Source organism: Taeniopygia guttata, chromosome 2 (assembly GCF_048771995.1).
Source record: "Taeniopygia guttata chromosome 2, bTaeGut7.mat, whole genome shotgun sequence".
NCBI classification, from domain to species: domain Eukaryota; kingdom Metazoa; phylum Chordata; class Aves; order Passeriformes; family Estrildidae; genus Taeniopygia; species Taeniopygia guttata.
The window spans coordinates 20,394,335-20,413,245 of NC_133026.1; the positions used below are offsets into that span (position 1 = coordinate 20,394,335).

At 36.8% G+C, this 18,911-nt stretch overlaps 2 protein-coding genes across 5 annotated transcripts in view; both read right to left on the reverse strand.

Annotated features, from left to right (window-relative positions):
* The window catches only part of LOC100231534 (macrophage mannose receptor 1), a 34,001-nt gene extending 31,955 nt beyond the window's left edge, over nucleotides 1-2,046 (reverse strand). For both annotated transcript variants that reach the window (XM_030264593.4, XM_072925469.1), the window contains exons 1-2: nucleotides 1,851-2,046; nucleotides 455-628 (exon numbers count right to left, since the gene is read on the reverse strand). In XM_030264593.4, the coding sequence (XP_030120453.4) occupies nucleotides 455-628; nucleotides 1,851-1,911 (235 nt within the window). In that variant the 5' untranslated portion in view covers nucleotides 1,912-2,046. The remainder of the gene's footprint in view (nucleotides 1-454; nucleotides 629-1,850) is intronic.
* Nucleotides 2,047-4,806: 2,760 nt separating this feature from the next.
* LOC100228653 (macrophage mannose receptor 1) overlaps nucleotides 4,807-18,911 on the reverse strand; it is a 31,640-nt gene continuing 17,535 nt past the window's right edge. Inside the window, exons 18-29 of one of the 3 annotated variants that reach the window (XM_030264591.4) lie at nucleotides 18,438-18,505; nucleotides 16,762-16,862; nucleotides 15,615-15,751; nucleotides 14,525-14,639; nucleotides 13,834-13,940; nucleotides 12,544-12,634; nucleotides 10,924-11,156; nucleotides 9,945-10,110; nucleotides 8,705-8,857; nucleotides 8,169-8,285; nucleotides 7,800-7,961; nucleotides 4,807-5,139 (exon numbers count right to left, since the gene is read on the reverse strand). In XM_030264591.4, the coding sequence (XP_030120451.4) occupies nucleotides 4,970-5,139; nucleotides 7,800-7,961; nucleotides 8,169-8,285; nucleotides 8,705-8,857; nucleotides 9,945-10,110; nucleotides 10,924-11,156; nucleotides 12,544-12,634; nucleotides 13,834-13,940; nucleotides 14,525-14,639; nucleotides 15,615-15,751; nucleotides 16,762-16,862; nucleotides 18,438-18,505 (1,620 nt within the window). In that variant the 3' untranslated portion in view covers nucleotides 4,807-4,969. Of the gene's footprint in view, nucleotides 5,140-6,280; nucleotides 7,649-7,799; nucleotides 7,962-8,168; nucleotides 8,286-8,704; nucleotides 8,858-9,944; nucleotides 10,111-10,923; nucleotides 11,157-12,543; nucleotides 12,635-13,833; nucleotides 14,031-14,524; nucleotides 14,640-15,614; nucleotides 15,752-16,761; nucleotides 16,863-18,437; nucleotides 18,506-18,911 lie in introns of those variants that run through there. The other 2 variants (XM_030264590.4, XM_030264592.4) reach the window with 2 other exon arrangements.

An 18,911-nucleotide genomic window follows, 5' to 3' on the forward strand; every position in this document is an offset into this window, starting at 1 on the left:
GGGAAAAAACTAAAAAACAGCAGTTTAAGTGAGAATTTACCTATAGGGAATGCCTAAGGAATGAAGAGAAATATGAATTTTTGAAAAGAAGGTGAATGTATAAATAATAAGATAGATGTCTAATATCATTCTATTCATGCCATACACTTAACTCCAATAAAAGAGCCTCTTCACCCCTCTAGTTTACAGAGGGAAACAGTCACCTCCAGCATTTGAGTCAATCCTTTCTGGACTGAACCAATCTTTGGTGGCACCTCTTGCCCTCCATTCACAGCAGAGAGAGCTCTTGGCCATCGGGACTAGTGTCCAGTGAGGTGATTTTCATTTGGGCTGCTCTAACAAGGTCAGTCAGGCAGCTGTGCAGCCGGTGGCTCATAAAAAAACCTGGTAGCTCAGGAGATGGTCTGCTCAACCACATTTCATGACCAGTTAATGAATAAAATGCAAAACTTACTTATTAGTGGGCAAAATCCATAGAGTTTATCAGCGTCAAAATCTGCAGTTGTTGCACACCAGAGCAGCCCATCTGACCTGCCAGCATCTGTGCACTCATTGTACTGCTTGTTATTGTATTTGAAAGGGAATACACAAGACTGTCCATTGGCATTTCCTCGTAGTGTAAAAGTAACTAGGGGGGAAAAATTGTTAAAACACATTAAAATAATAATTAAATCATATACCTAAATTTCTAAAATGGATCTATCTGTTATATATTTTTCTATCTAAATTGAGAAGTTATGCAATCTTTTAAAATTTATTTTCATTATAATTTCCTTCCTAGCGTAGCTACAGATTTTAAATAAAATATTTTAGTAAAATTAGAAGTTTAAATACTGTGGTTAGAATTTGATACATATACACTGTAGACAAGTCAAATTCTGTGATGAAAAGTTGATGATACATTGTGTTTCCTGAGCAGTGAAAAACTACAAAACTGAAACAACAGCGAGTTCACTGCATTTTTGTTTTCTGCACAGCTCAGTAAATTTGCTTTATTTGCTTGATTACTCTATCCATAACCACTCTTTCACCTCACCTATTCCTTAACTGTTGAAAGAAAAAGGGTGACTGACCAGAGAAAATACAGACCAGATTGTCATGAACATATTTGCACAGTGAAAACTTTAGGTTTCAGTTGCACATTTCTCCACTTGGAGAACTCTTGCAGATTCATCCTAAACTCAGATTCTTTAAGGTTAGCGATTATTCATATTTTTAAACTATTACAGTATAATGGGAATGTTCTTTCATAGTGAAATTTCTGATATAGACTCTCAGTCTCACATTCATGCGAACCTGTTCCTCCACTCAGTTCTCTACACATTACTTCTTTACCATTTTTCTCTATAACTATACCCAATGACTGATAAACATCTTCAGAGTAGAACTGTTCTTCTAATTTGTTGAGGCTGGAGGGGAGGAGCCAGTTCTTCCTTCTCAAACCTCGTGTCATGGGGCAGAAAGAGAAACTCACACAACTATTGTGTAAATATGTATATCCTTCGACTGATCACTGCACCATGGGTGTGATGAGGAAGGTAAATGGAAAGAGATCCATGTTCCCTCATCTTTCACTTCCATCCCACACAATGCCATCTGATTTAATATTTCCATAGAAAGAAATTCCAGTTTAAAGATTGTTTTCTTATTACCCCAATTTTTCCATCCTACACCCCCCCCCCTTTTATTCTGTGAATCAAGAGCTGCCAGGGTACCTGACATACTCTTTATATCATGTATCAAATCTGATAAAACATACAAAATTATCACTCTATGCATTAAAACTGTAAAGCTGCCCAAGGAAAAACATTTTTATATCTAGTTTAATACAAAACTAACAGGAAACTTACCTGATGACTGTAGTGAGCATTGCATGAGGGAAAGGAAAACTAGAAACCTGGAGAAACTCATGGCAAATGTAGCTTGTTCCTCATTCTTCTACCAAAACTTGGATTAGAAGATTGGCAATATATAAAAATCCTTCTCTCTGCAGATAGTAATGGGTTCTTCTCTATGTCAACGGGTTGATGGATAAAGCTCTGTACTCTAAATAAGGAAATGTCCTGTCACATGGTATTTTGAAATAACTGCAGTGCACACTGTAAAAACTGCTCTCTTTGAGGAGCAAGTCCCTTCCAAAACTGAAGTCTCTATCCTTGTAAGTAGAGGTGGAGGCATTTGTCATCTTCTGCGACATTGCTAATATTAATTCAGGTTAGTTGTTGGGGTGCTACACAGGACAGGCCCAGAAAAGCAATTTGAGAATTGGGGACAAGAAACCTGCACAGAAATATCATCAATTAAAGCCTTCTGTTTTAACCCTTACATCTCAGAAACAAACAGAGACAAAATCCCAGTACTTCAATACAATGCAATACTGTCATAGCACTATATATGTAGAAGAAAGAGAGCAAAGTTTGCAGAAACTGCAGGTTTTGGTGCATTATGAATTCTTGCTTACTTTGAGGCAAATTTAGCATGATTACGCTGCTTTATTTGATCCCAGTTTGGGGCTGGGTTCTTCATAATTGCTTGTCAAAGACCTGAAGAAAGTGATGTTCAACACTGTAGTTTAGGGGTAAGCTTTCCTGTACAGCAAGGAAACTTTTTGCCTGGAATACTTTAAAACTTTACCAAGTAAAAGGATGTGTTTCTCTGTCCGAGAAATTCCTAATGAGGCTGTTTCAAGACAAAGCCAAAGACAAGCTAAATTGGAAAAGATCCTTTTAACCTGTGAGCAAAGTTCTCATCTGAAGACTTGTATTGGCATGGCAGTTTTTGTACAAATAGGCTGTAAAGCCCTACTGCAAATGTTCACAAGTCCCGCTATTCCTTTTGTTTATTTACATGAGTGAAATTAAAAGTTGTGATAACAAAACTGAAAAAATCATGAAGTGAAAAAGCCAGTAGTGACATATATATAGAAGCTGAACAGTAGATGTCATAGAAGGAGCAACTATCGTTGCTTTTGTTTTTGAAAGAGTGTTGGGGAAAATTATTGCAAGAACCAGACAAACTTGTTGACTTGGCTATAGAAAGTAGTAGGAGAGAAAAACATTTTTGGAAAAAAAAAAAGGTCTGGATTACAGCAGAGTTAGGAATTGAATGAATTGCTTAATAATAACTATTTTATTTGCAGGTCACATTGAGGGAGGGCTTAGCATGAGCCTGGCTTGCAAGAGTAGCTGTAAGTCGTAGAGCTGAATGGTGCTACAGGCACCAATGTGGTGGGGCACAAAGAGAAGCTGACTTTCCTGAGTGAAATCATATTTCAGATACATCTAAAATAACAAAATGAAATTGCTCTGACAAAGGGAATCTCAAGGGAAGATACTTGGAGAAAACAATTCCTGCCCAGTTCTCTAATTTTCCTCACTAAGCATCAGCCTGGGTCTGGTTCAAACAGGGCTTTCTTATCCCTCTCATGTAAATGGTTGCTTGTGAGGATTCATCCAGGATTACAGTGGTGGGGAAAGATTAATGCAAAAACTGGGTAGGCTACAAGAGGAGTTGAGTACTTCAGAGCTCCCCATTTGACATCACCAACCAACTTCATGCCAGTTGCAAACTTTTTGGGGTCAGTATCTTGTGTGCTGCAATAACGTTCTCAGCAGTATCCTACACTCTTGCTTGTTTTTGCACCAAGAAAACCAGAGTTCGGTGCTTAGGAAAGCAGCTTCATCAGTTTGTTTTGGTTTTTTGGGGTTTGTTTTGATTTGTTTTTAACTTTTTCCCAACTTTCCAGCTTGCTCAATAGACTCTGCGCAGCCTGGGGAGGGCAGATTTTTTTCCTGAGGATATCTCCGAAGCACTTTTTCTTATAAAGTGTTTAGTTTCTTAATTGTATTTACAACTCACTTAAAAGCTACCTTGTAGTGCTTTCTGCTGTTTTTCTGACATCTGAAATTTAGTCTCTTGCAGGGAGATTTTTCCAGTACTGTACTCTTCTAGTACGGAACCATCTGCTGCATTCCTTAGTTTTCAGTTCCTTTTTCTTGTATTTGAAAATGGGAAGTTGGTGCTCATTCAAGTTGAATTCGAAGTGGTGAGGAGAGAGGTCTGTCTTGTTATTGACAAAAGAGTTACTGTGCTGACAGGAGCACCCCCTCTTCCCCTTTCCCTCAACTGATTCACAGGGAATGCTGAAGCTGAAAATTATACTAATAGAAAATTTATTTATTTATTTATTTATTTATTTATTTATTTATTTATTTTAAAGCATTAACAAAAAAAGAAGCAAGAATGTCAGGGTAAGAATATTTTCATTCATGTAAGTGAACATAATACAGTTAAAAACCACATCATTGAATTGAAAAAGGATTACAACTTATACCTGATCTTAATATTCTTACTGACATGAACTTTGTTTTTAATAGCAGAAAATGAACATGACAAGGTTTTCTATCCCAAAGTTTTCTGAGAAAATAGTATGAAGCAGTTTTATAAGTGTAATAGGATTTAGCCATAAAGAACAATAAAAGTGCTGGTCTGAGGCAGTGAAGTTTGTGGGGTTAAATAAGTTCAAGTCTGCAAAAGATTTAGACAGGTTCTAAGTTTTGAGATTTTTTAGTGTCCACAATGTCATAGCAATGCAGTTCTAAATTCCATTTGCACTTTATTCGACATTCATTCTCACTAGTTGACTTTCATAGTCCTTTTTCAGTACATGTAATTGTCTTTGGCAGATTTTTTTGCACGACCCTCCATGCTAAGGCACTTGAGAACATCTTGACCATTACAAAATTATAACATCAAACTCTAATCCTGATTTTGTAAAATATGCATGGTAAAAAAACCAGCTACTGGTAAAGAGGAAAGTGATTTAATTTGTGTAATATTTAATGTAAGGTTACACTAGATCTCACTACAGATTTTTAACAGATACGTCCTTTAATTCCATTGAGTAATTTGCTGCTCCAAGTAACATGCCACAGGACCCATTCTCACCAATTCTTCTGTCACCAAGACATCATCTTAATAGTGTTTCATTGCCAGAATCTGTTGAGAGCTGGTTTTGTCTTTTTCTTTTGTAGAAATAGGCTGCCATGCCAGCTCCAAAAGCAGTTAAAACAGCCAAGAAAATGAGTGGCCAAACAGAGACATGAACAGGTGGGCGAGTCTCTTCATTCTTTTCCTTGCCTGAAATGAATCCATATAACTGTGAGAAACCATAGTAGATTTTATTTCCACATACAACATGAAAATCACGAAGGAGATGCTCTCTCCTGCCTGAACTTGAAGGCTGTAAATCTGAGCCCTGAATTGCCGTTAATAGCCAGGTCTCTGTTCCTAAAGCTAACGTGGTTTCAGTGGATCTGGAGTACAGTAATGTACAATGCATGCAAGGGATGCCTTATGAATGTAATGAAAATGTATTCTTTAGATGGATGTGGGAAGCTAATTATTGGAAATTAGTTTTACACTATTTTGGTACATGATTAACAATATAATCTTTGTAAGAAACTTTCATATACATCTACATAGTTTCCAACAGCCAAGTTAAAACACTCTGTAGCTGTTCTCAAAGTTCTTCTCAAGTTCTTCTGGTCACTGCTGAGCCTGCCAGCTCAGGGTTAGCCCTGCACCAGTACCACTGGCCAAAAACAGGTGAGTGCTCCTGTGCATGTGAAAGGCATCGTGGGGTCACTCCAAGTGATTGATAACTGTGCAACCCTCAGTAGGACTTGTTCTCTAAAAGAGAGTGGTTTGGGGAAACTAATTTTAGCTTCTTCCTCTATTTAGATTTTTCTTAATTTTCTTACGAAAGTTCTTACTTTTTACCTTTATAGGACTCCCATTGGGGTCAACTTCAATGAATTTCAGAGAGAAATCATATGACACTTTATTAGAATCTTATGTTTGACTGTTTGCAAAAATAGCAAAAATGAAGTTCTACCATCACATTAATAACATATATGTCTGCTATAAAAGACAACAAATTGAGGCAAAAAATACATTGCTAAGCTTTCACCTTCCTACTTAACATTACTTTATTCACTTTTGAAACTTTATACTGTTTTTATATTACCAACATTAAAATACTGACTGTTTTCTATGTTCATTCAAAATACCTCTTCACATTTTTCCTGAAATATTAATTTTGATGTCCTAAGAACACGATGTATCACTCTGGAGATTAGTTTTAAATGGCATATTTTGGGAAGAGCTGCATGTCTAGATGTTACAAAATCTTTGGTTCCTAGACATCTTCCCGAGAAAACGCCTACTGAATCACATGAGTAATCTTCCTATTCACCTCTGTGTACGATAGACACTGAGAAAAATTAAAAATCTTTATTACATTCTTTTGTTGCTGTTGAAGAAGTGCAAAAAAAAAAAAAGCTTGGCACTCAGAAATGAAAAATTATACACATAGAATTAAAGAGTTCTGAATTATCATGAAAATATTTTTCTTCTTGACTCTTCTACATTACAGTTTGCAAACACCCTTGATACCTAGAGGAGAATTTATAAAGGCAAAATGTAAAGCAAAAGCAAAGCAGAATGCAAAATTAATAGATACAAAACAACTGTAATCCCCCCCTAAGGCAGGAAATAGCATGTATGGGAGCTCTGTATGATTCAACAGATGAACTTCAGAGATTCCTTATTATTTTAGTACTAGGTAGGATGGAATGTATTTTGGACATTTTCAGTAAATCTTTAATAATGATTAATTGATTTACTGCCATGGGCATGTGCTGCTTTAAGCACAGAAATTAACAGTGCATGGGAGATGACTATTTCTTGGTTACAGTTCAGCATCTTTTTCTAATTAAAGACTATTTGGAAAATTACTAAATATTAACCCCAAATTTTCAGTTATTTTTTCACCACCCACCATGTCTTGAGATGTCTTTAGCATTGTAATAAAATTTTTTCAACTATTCATCTGAATAATAGAATCTTAAAAATGGCTTTTTTTTTTTTTGGAGGATCAGCATAGGATAGAGATGCTACCCATGATTTACTGGGAACAATGCACAATGCAAAAGTTAGAAAATTAAACCTGATCCCACAGCTACTACAAAAAAAGGTACAAAGGTTTAATGATGGCTACCCACCATTTTTTTAGGTTAGATAATTGACTTTTTAACATCTAAGTTACAAGAATAAAATGATACTGCTTTCTTGCAGACCATTTCCTTTGCATCTCCACTTGGGAATAATTAATGTAGTGTTTTATCTCTGAAACATTAGTCTGGTATATACAGTATTGAGTGAAATTTTCCAGAAATGCTGATGAGACAGCTTCTCTATTGACTTGAAGTTTTCATTTAGAATGGAAATATTCCTCATATCATTCATTATTGCAATACAAACAGGTGATCTTTTAGGATCCCTGAGGCATTACTGAATCAGGCCAATATGAAGCCAGTTTGGTATGTTGGGGAGTAATATATTTTTTGAGAATAACAAGCTGGAAGATGAGGATTGATTATTCACATTGATTCCTCCTTGCAAGAGTATAATAACTGTTACAATAATCAGTTCTTGGAACAGTCATACCCTTGCACTGGTGTTTAACAGGTGCCATATCAACATCTGTGCTAGGTACTCAAAAGTTTCTGAAAGTTTCATTCTCAACCTAGGCTGTACAGGATGTTGCTGCATTTCCATGTAGACAGTGATTTGGAGAGCTTGCAGTCTGCAAAAACAGGCAACTATAAAAGGTTAGAGAATGGGATATGCCAAACCAAACTGCCAGAAATTACTTCCAGAGCTGTGGTGAAGGGCTATAACAGTTACTAGTGAACAGATCAGTCCTGTCACTGAGGGCTGACGCACTGAGGACTTACCTTTGGGTTTTTTGCAGATAAATCCTTTTTCTGCAGAGCAATCGCTTTTGTCCCAATAGCCAGATGGTGCAGTTATTTCCACACACTGATGCTGCACATCCAACTCTTTCTCCTCCCAGTTAACAAAGTCCAGGACAGCATTATCTAGCCACAACCACTGGCCTAAGAGCAACGCGCAGAGTAAAAAAAAATTAAAACGCATCTATTTCATTAATATTTTAATTCCTTAGCTCAACAATTTACTTTTAATATATATAGTAAGCCACTCTTCTGGGGAAACCCATGGGGTTTTTTGTAAAAGTACCATAATCCTCAGTTTTCTCATATTAGCAATGCATTTTTCTATTAAAAATTGAAATTTAGACATACCTTCCACATTCTGGTAAAGTCCTATCCAAAAGCCTCCTACTTTATTTCCAAGTGGTTGAATTTTATGAGTCAGAAAGTGAGATTCATCCATGCTTTCTACTGAAACCAAGGTAGCTCCTGAAAGGCATTAATAGGCAAATAACCATAACCTACATGAGTAACCATTGCAATGACCTCCTTTTTTCAGTCTTTACAAACAACTGCTCCTGTATTAATGCTGCTCTGTTGGTGTCTCCACTGCTTCTTGCAGAAGACAATGACCTGGAGGTACTCAGAGGCTGTGGCCCCCAGTATGGTGTCCCACAAGCCAGGACATAATGGGGAATTCATACACAGGGAAGCTGTAGACCTGAGAGGACAGAAGGCTTTACAAAGTGACTCTGTCATCTTATTTTCATTGTGCCAGCCTTAGAACAGCTTAGTAGGTAAAAAAAAAAAAAATCCCTTTTAAAAAAAATCAATATCTTTATTTTTTTTGTGATAATTTTGTATAAACATTGGTACAAATTTTTTTAGTTGATAATGAAGGCTCTCACCTAAGCGAGTGCACTCAAGGGAGGCCAGTGCCCAGGTTCTCTCAGCTGATGTTTCAAGGTAGTAGCAGTGATCATGGTAAGGGATCCAAGCTTGGAGTTCATCTCCTTCAGGACAGTCTCCAGGCAGCTCAGCAGGGTCAGTAGGAGCTATCTCTAAAGAAACCATATGGTACAAAATTGGTATTGCATTGTGAGTCATCTCTGCTTCTATGACACGTGTTAATAGTGTGGGATTTCCCTCCCCTGGCTTTATTTGTCTCAACGTACAGTCATAACTATTCCCACATTCCCCCAACCCAGACAGCAGGGAGAGCCAAACAATCAAAAGTGTTAAGCATCTTATTTCTCAAATCACATTTCTCAGGAGAAGGTATCAAACTGCATCCTACAACATCTAACTAACTGCTTTGGCAGTACTTTCTTGGCAGAAAGCAAACCCTGAGGGATGACACAAATCTCAAATTTGCATTATCACAACACAGAAATCTGTTTAGGCTAATGACTCATTAATGCCACAGTCCTGTGTTTTCTGGCTGCTTGGTCTCTTCATGTTGTCATATTATAGAAAAAAAAAATCCATCAGTGGAGCATGCCTCTGCCAAATCAGACTGTTTCTGATCATGGGTGCAACTCCAATTCACTTTGATGCATCTTGCACTGCATAAGCAGACCAAATATACACAGCCTTAAAACATAAAGAAGGGAAAACAGCAGGATTCTACAAAATCTAGATGCAAACATGCCTCTGCATATACCTGCAAAGAGTAAAAGTAACATTCACATTGCCAAGGCTCTTACAGTTTTACCTCTAGCAACAGTGAATGGAAGTGAAACTCTTGGCTGTATTTTAGCTCAGTGTATGCTCATGCGTGACCTTCCCCAGCTGAAGTTCATACAGTCAGTGCACAAACTCAGCACACACTAATATTACACACAGACTCATGTGCTTTATGGGCATGTCGTGTAAAGAGCAAGATATACCTTGAAGATAGAGCTTCATCTCATGGAAACAGTTTTACCATTATAGCAGTGCAGCCATATGGATTTGCACAAGAGCCTTCCCTGTGCCTAAATTCATACATCATCCAATAGCAAATGTCCACATTCTGCTGGGAGTTAGATGCTACCCTGAAACATAGTCCTCTGCAGGGGTAGCCCAAGCTAGAGCAAAATCTCTAGGATTAGACAGACTCATGGAATTAGGAATGTGTCTTTAAAATTGTTACATGCATTTGCTTACCATCTGATATCATGCAAACTGAAAAGTAGCTTTCATTGCAAGATGCTGTTTTCCAAGTACCATCAAGATCAAGATAAACACAAGCATTGTTTTCCTTTGGTTCCCCTGCTGCCCATTTTGTGTACCTGGTTTTCCAGTTATTGGTCCATTTGTAATAGTCACCAGTCTAAAAACAAAGGAATTCTGGTAATAGATTTTTTTTTAGCATAAAAAGTTCTGTCACATAATATAGTGTAAATATAATCATGTCTATTTGATTTTTTTGGGAAAAAAGAGTGGCCATTTTAAAAAAAACCCATTCACTGTTCTAAGCAATGTCACTGGGCAATTTAAGTTATACAAGAACTACATATGAGCAGTGTTCAACACTGCATTGCTTTTGGGAGGGTTTTTCTGAAGTAACAAACTTTTACAATATGGTAAGAAAGTCAGATGAGACCACCTTAGGTCATTTAGCAAGTCCTACATCAAGAGAAGCAATTACAGAGAATTTCTCCTCTCTGCTCTGCCTTATTTAGATTAAAATTTGGAGCTATTTGTGCATAAAGATTACTTGACATTAAACATTAAACATTCAGCTTAAATCTTAAAATATCTCTCTAATACTCACAGAAGCTTCTATTAATATATTAATAGCTCTAATTATCCCCCTGTATGTTTGACTTTCAGGATAGCCAACAGTCACTTCATGACAGCTGCACTTTCTCAGTCTGCAGCTTGACTTCTGTTACTGTTTCTAGAACTTTCTACTTTCATCTTTCTGCTTCTTGCCTAACATTTTCTGTGATTCTTCACTCTGTTTGGTGGATGAAAATCCTTGACCAATTCTAACAATACCCCTAGATTTTTGTGCATTTACACAGTGAAGCTATTCAGAATACAATTGTTCAGAATACAATTGTTCAAAACTGGTCATCCAGAGGACGACTAGAGCAGGAAAGTTCTCAGCACCTGCCCCTCCCATCTATCCAGCACTCACCATGTTGCTGTTAAGACCAATCCATACAGGTTTTCCATATTTCAGCATCTGGATCCACAAGAATGAATGGATGTAGGCATCGGAAATGCTGGCAAGTTCTGCAGATTTGTCTTGGCAATTTTTTCTGGCCTCTTCCCATTGCATTTCAGATGAAATGATTGAATAGCTACTGTCACCATAACGAGTAAAGCCAGAGGCTGAATTTGTTGTTGGCAATTCAGGCTGTGAGGGAACTATAGAGAAAAAACTGAATTGATTTATTTAAAACATACTGCTCTTCTGTAGCTATAAAAATTTGGTCAAAAGGCTCAAGTCAATAAAAATCAAAATCTTTTTTTAAGCTCATGAACAAAACAACAACAAAAACCTAAATAAAACCAAACAAACTAAATAAAACACCCCCAACCCCAAAAAAAAAAAAACCCAAAATGCCAAACATAACTTTCAAGACATTGAGCAAGTTTGTTAGTGTAATAAGATGAGTGAAATCGTGGATGCCCTGAAGTAGAGTACACTTTCTACAGACTTGACTGGTCCAGTCAAGTTTGCATATTTCAGATTCTGTGCTTTAAGTTATTTGACTAAATCTGAATATCTGAGTATACATTTATTTCTGGTCACTGGTGGGTAGAATTTAGGACAAGGCATTTAAGGCATTAACTGTTGTAATCTCTAGTCTCAGCCTAAGACTTTGAGACCTGATCTTAATTGAGCACCACTCGCTGTTCACTCCAACTTCTTGGCCCGTCTGTAAGGGTTGCCAGAATGACGCCCGCATATTTGAATTAGGCAATGTATATTTCCACCCTTGTGATTGTAAATGTATTCAGAAGAGCTGGAACTGGAATAAACAAAATGAAAAATGCCTCCATAAAACTATATCTTTGCTGTGCAGGGAGGGGGGCTTCTTACAAGCATGTTAGCTATGCTGAGAGGGAACAGGCTGCAGGAACTGACTGAAGTGAGGGATCAGGGAATAATTTTTACTTTAATAAAGCTGAGGCAAAAGTGTTTTGTTATCAGTGCTTCACCTTCTCTACTCCCATAATATGCTTGGACAGCTGTGATTTGTATAATTAAAAATCTACAGGAGTAGAGTCAACATTCATTACTCATTTTGTAATAATGAGTAAAAAATAATGGTGTAAAAAAATAAACATAATCTTTTACAATGAAGATACATCCAAGAAGCTGTACAATTTGATTGACATACATATTATGGCATTCAGTAGAAATTGTGAGAGAGGATTACTCTCCTCAGATTTGTCCAAGAGAATGGGAAGATCACTGCAAGAACATGATTTATACTGCACTTAGACAGGATGCTTAAACCTCTTATGCTTCACTGAGGAAAAAAAAAAAGCCATTTTCATTTATTATTTTCTAGTATTACTCATGATTAGGTACAAAATCCCAATTAAGAATAGGAGATTCCTCTCCAGCAATTTCTATGAAATAATTTATACTTTAAACATGGCACTAGCTTAACACTGATGGAGCTCTGAAAGCCTGAGATTCAGAATGGGACTCAAAGCTGGAAGAAATCACATCAGGTTATATATTCATCTTATCTAACCAAGGTATTCTTCCTCTTTAGGAGACTGGGTCGACAGAACTCACCTGAATTCATCTGGCAGATGTAGCCTCTTTCATTGTCACAACTATCATCTCTCCATTTGCCATCTGACTTCACGATGAAGACACAGTCTGTCTGAAGGGGAGGGGAAGAGTCACAGCCATTACAAGAGGCCATGGGGAGGGGGTGAGCTGAAGCTCCTGCACTGCTAGTGCAGGCATGATGTCAGAGAAGAGCTCATTGAATGCCTGTGTAATTAGTTCAAATTTTCTCGCTTTCTGCCAAGCAGCTTGACTTGATATTTTTTAGCAACCCCTTAAATTTGACCCAGGCTTCCACTGGTGCCAGTTAAGGTCTGAAAGAACTAAATTAATACTCATTTTACCAGTTTTATTAAGAACCCTATAATGACTGTGTAAATGACTAAGGTACCTATAATAAATCTTCTCTGTTCTTATTTACAGTTATGTAGACCTGTTTCAAAAAATTTTTTATCAATGAGAAAAACAACATAAGAACTATTGTTAAAAGCTCTAGTCTGGATTAATCTAACTGAAGCAAACTCTTTTGCAGAAAGCAGATACCCTTTGCTTTTTCTTTATAGTCATAATCAAGTTACCATTATCAATTGCAACAGAGTATTTTCTCTTTACTTCCTTATATATTGCTCCAGTATTTCTTTCATGACTCCCCTGATTTCAAGATTCACCATAGCAGTCTTTTGGCATGTCATCGAAGTTTCTCCTTTATGCTGATTTAAATAAGTTTTAGTCATCAGCTAAAATTGACTGATGGCAGATGTTAAAAATCTTGGGTGAATAACTGCCAATCATTTCCTCAGAAATTACCACCTTTGGAAAAGAGCCTCAGTTTCTGCAGAGAAAAAGTAATATCACTGAAGATATCAATTTGTACCATCAGAAATGAGTAAAGAAGTGTGGGAGCACATCAGCCAGAAGTGGGACATACACACAGCCAAATTATTCTTGCATCAAAAATCTTAATTTTGGTTTATCATACCTTGTCTTTGGTGTTGCACCTTTAGTATTTGCATTAATCCATTTTGGGGACAAACTGATATAAGTTTCTCCAAGCTTCTTTTACAGAGCTGGTTTTTTTGCAATAGTTCTGATGGAAGGCTTAAAATCCCTCTTTTACAGAACTTTGCCAGACATTTGGGTATATTTGGAATCATTATCAGACGATATCCTAAACCCTATTGTGTTTACAAAAGGACTTGTTTCAGCATCCTATTATTGCTGCTGTAACTTTTCTTTTAGGAAAATCAACTAGCTGCCCAAGGTATAGATAGAGGTTATGCAAATTTCCTGTACCTCCAGAGCATCATCTGTCAATGTTTCATACTCATGTAAGTCAAAGTAGCTTTGCTGATTTTCTGGTGCACCATTAGCCCAGTTGGTGTAGGAAACAGTGCTTCCATCTGTCCAAAGAAATGTGGACTCTCTGTTGATATCATTCATCCCAATCCAAACATTAGTTATGGCATATTTCAAATGATAGAAAAGGAAAGCTGGAGAGAAGCAAAGATTTCTCATTAAGGAAAGCTCATCATTACTTGCCCAAAAGAGAGAAAATATGCAAAAACCCAGAATGGGGGACATAATAAAAGGATAACACTTTCCCCTACACAGCCCATCTGCTGTTAATTAAATATTTAGATAAGCATCCCTTCCTCACTCTGTATGCACTCATAGGGTTTCAGAAAATCCTATTGCCAGTGAGAGAGACAGGAAATACAGATTTCTGTCATTATGAGAGATCTGTGCAATCATCCTCAGAACCCACTGGAAGTTTCATGAAACCTGAAAGAACTAAAAATTAACTTTATTTCTTATATGTAATAATTTTAGGTATTGCCTTGCTGTTTGAAGTTAAAATTAACCATGGACTCACCTGGCTAATAAGAAATTTTCATCAGGTAATCCCATATTTTATATTGGAGAGTATAGAGTTTCTTTAGTGAGAGACTGAGATTTTTTCTTTCAATAGAACCTATACACATACCCTGTACTTGTTCATTTGATATAGTAGCCAGGTTTCCTCCCAAATTGAAGCAAACATCTCGTGCAGCATGCCATGTGAGATTGGTTGTTATATTGGAAGCAAATACTTTGAAACACTGGAAACAAATCAAGCATTTTTTTCAAATTAGCCAAGACTGGAACTATTATATGTGACTATTATCTCTAGATAATTAGCTCTAAGATGTACTTTTCTGCAGAAAAAGAAAACAGGGCTAGAATGAGTGACAGAGCTCAGGAGTAGAAAGTCTGGATGTCTACTTTTCTCCCCTCATTGCACAAGGTGTAATCTGGTATGAAATTAAGTGATTATAATGAGGTCAAGTACATAATCACTTCTCACATTTTCATCTGCCTTCTTCCTGCTGGAATAGAGGCATCATTTGAAACCAAGAAAATGTGGCTTTGGGTGACACAGCTGCAGGGAATAATCTCTACTGTTCTTTTTCCTCCTTCTTATGACTGTGGTTACAGCTGTTCATACTGCCAAAGGGTGTGAAATATCCTTTGGCACATTGGCCAAACATTCTGAGGGTACAATAGCAGCACAGTGGTAGATGGAGCTTCAACTCAGATTGGTATAAACTCTTCTCTTACAGCAATGAGGACTTCCAGACTGTGTCTGAATGCAAAGTTGTACTCAAAACAATTGTAGTTCAACATCATCTTTCTGAATTCAAAGCTGTAAAGTCCTACAGGCCAAAGGGATTACTCAAATACATTCTTTCTAAACCTTTCCAACTTTTTTACAAGACTGACCATTACAGACTTCCATTTCTAAACAAAATAATGTACTTGAAGATAGGAGAGGTTTTCTTAAACAGTTACTGTATATTTTAAGCCTGCACAAACTATGCTGTCTGAAATGCATTCAGCATACATCTACTTTTATTGTATTTCTCTGCTAAGTGTCTAAGTCACCTCAAAAAAAGCCCAGCCATCTAGTCTGCACATTCTGTCTAAGTAATTACTCTCCAGATTTACTTCATATTCTTAAAAAATGTGAAGTTTTCAGGATTTTCTCTTCAGTTCTACTGCTTTATACAATTTACTGAAGATACTTGTTGACATACCTTGTTGTTAAAAAAAATCCAACTTTGTGGACATCCTCCGGGAGGCAATGGAGAAGGAAATGTTGAATTAACAGAGCTGTTATGTTTTTCACATACAAAGTTATTGGCAGAACCACAGTTAATGTCATTCCACAATCCTGGAAAAAAAATAACAATTCAACATGTATTTAATATTTAGTAATAATAATTTATCACTCTTTTTTTAATAAACACCATTTTCTCTATTTTTTACTTCCGGCTACGTCTTGATCTGAAGGCAAAGTAACCATGGCACCTTCAAATAAGCTCTAATGGGGCACTGTAGCTCCTTGTAGTTAATTTGAGCTCCCTGACCCACTGCTCCTCATTCAGGGTTCTCTCCACAGTGTTTATACCTGTTTATCGGGTTTGGTTTTTCTTTTTTTTTTTTTTTTTTTTTTGAGCTCTGGCATCATCACATTGCAGGCAACAGGGAAAATAAAAATTTGAAAAGAAAGTAAGTATATTTAAAAGTAAGCAAGTTTGAAAAGAAAATTAATAAGAAATGGATGAGATAGGAAATACTAAGTCAATCTAATGACACAATACAGTGTTCAAACATATTGCATGAATTATTTGTAAAACATATTTGAGAGATCAACATGTGCTTACTAAATTCCCATTAGCCTCATTAAAGTTACAGAAATAGACCCAAGAAGAAATAGAGCTCTAGGATGTGCAAGAAATTTGCATTTTAGTGTACTTGTAAATATATCTTAGCACATTAGATGTGTTTGTTTCTTTCCTCATTGACTTGTACCTTCAACTCTGATTTCCTGGAGCTGCTATAAATGGTTTCTTAAGTTCATGGTAGAGAGGATAGACTATACAAATTTTTACTGAAAGAAGTAGTGAAAAGCCCTGTAAAAAGGACAAAACCCAGAAGGAAATATCTGCTTTAAATTACTCATGGTACGGAAATCTCCCCATTCTAAGGGCTTAGCCTCTTCCATGGCTAGTGGTCCCATGACTGGGAAGAGTTACTGCATTGCGCTGGTTTGTCACTGGAAAGAAATTGCAGAAAACAGCAACCAAAGACTGTGTGACAGTTGACAGCAGAGGTTTGACAGCATCAGTTATAATCCAAGCAGAGACAAATAAAATCCAGTAGTTTTGTATTGTCACTTACCATGCCCTGAAAGCATTACCACACAATTTTCCTCATTATTTGCAAAATTGGGTTCATTAGGAGCCCAGGCCACATAGGTTACTGGAGTTCCATCCACCCAGCTTAAAGAAAAGATATACGAGTAGTTACTAATTAATACCTTCATTTGTGACATGGTAGTCTTAATGAACACCTCATGAGTAAGAGTGTCTAAGAGAATTCATGGGAACTGACTATAATGGAAAGGACTATTAGAGATTGCCCTTTCTTTCCTTGATTATTCTAATTTGAAGAACTTTCTGTAAAATATTTCTGGTTGCAAATTAGAAAAAGACTACACCAAGCATATTTTCTGTTAATGGCCACAATTGTTTTGAAACATTTAATAAGAGAAATCAAAATCAGTTGATCATAATACAGAGAAGGATATTAAAATTTTGTCTTAATAGTTATTTTTATCTTAATAGTTATTACAATAACTATTTTAACCCTAGATAATACTATGCTTTTCAGTCTGATAATTCCTGGGGCATTTGTAGGTGTAAACAAGAATAAAAATACTTTACTCTGGATTTACTCTGCTCTGTGGGGGGTATAGGGGGGAGTGTTCTATTTTCCTTTAAACTAAAAGACATTATGTCGACTTTAAAACCATCCTTTCTAAAGTACCAAAGTTGAAACTTTTTCCTGCTTATGTTTACCTGCTTTTTACTTCAATATATTGCTATTGGAGGAAGAGGATGTTTTAACCACGTTTTAATCAGTAATTCAGAATTTAGATAAGTAAGCCTGAAGTGGGAAAAAAATCAGCTGTATCATCTATGTCTTGCTGCTGATGATACTATTGATCTAAACAAAGGAGATTCTCACTGGATCCATGGAGTGCTCTATGTCCCTAATTTGACTCCTAAATCAGGAGGTTAAAATCATCTATCTGCTTCTCTCCCCACTCCTTTTCTGTCTTTCTCAAGGTAAGGTATTTACATATGGCATCGAACAATGGCATTAAAACAGAAAGGTTAAAGTACAAAATCCCCTCTAACCTTTTCCAGGTCAAGCTAGAAGCACTTCTTTTTCACCTCCCAGGCACATCCTAACAAGCAGGTAGGAAGGTAAGCAGTGTATCATGCTCTTCAGTATCTCTTAGCTTAGTTTTGTGTTAATTTGTGTGTTGGTCTTTTCAGAATACTTGTTACTGTTTCATTTCTGTAAACTACTGCTGAATTTTCTCCTGGAATAGGAGTTTGCAGAGACTACCTTTTGTACTCATTGCCTGTATTCTTCCTGACTCTGGAGAATCCCTCTGATATATAGATAAAAAGCATAAGAAAGCCAAACCCTATGATACAGAGCATGTTTTAAGTGTACATGTGTATGTTTAGAGGTAAAAAATTCAGCATAGTGAAGTATCACTCCACTTTATGAGGCAAATCACTGGAAGAAACTTGAGAAAGTGTGTACGGAGACTAGAGCTGCCAAGATTTTCTTTGCCTAAGTGTTTACTCAAGGAAAAAAGATTATTTTACTATTTATTTTTTGGAGAAATTATTGGACTTTAGGACTATTCCATTTTGCTCTGTACACGGTATGTGGAACAGCCTTCAGACCTTCAAGAGAACATATTCAGCCCCTCCAGCTTCATAAAATATTATATTTGTTTCTACACGTTAGAAGCTGCACTGATCATCTTAACTTACCTGAACTTTTTATCAAGGCTCACTCTTAGACCAATGAAGTATCCTATTGACCCTCTCCAATAGCTCTCCTAAATCAGAAAGACACTACTTCAATTTAAAAAAAAAAATATTTGAAGCAAAACAAGCAGAAATTGTTACACCATTGATTAGGTCCACAGAGCAGCCACTGAAGGCCACAGCAGTAAAGCACCTGCATGCAGTTAACCACAGCAACCTGTTTATGTGCCCAGGCACAGAAGTCAGGCTTTTATCTGGGACCAGAGCCAAGACCTGCAGCACTGAAGGCCCTTAGGATGGAGTAGAAAAGAAGCAGATTTTGAATCAGAAAATGGTACTCCTTTTTTATTCTCCCTCAAAGACCAGCTACTTTCCAAAAGAGTTGGTACCTTCCCACATCACTCTTCCTGTGAATTGCATCAGTGCAGCTGGCGTGGAGCAGGGGAGGCCAAATCCCACAGGATCTAAGGGTGCATT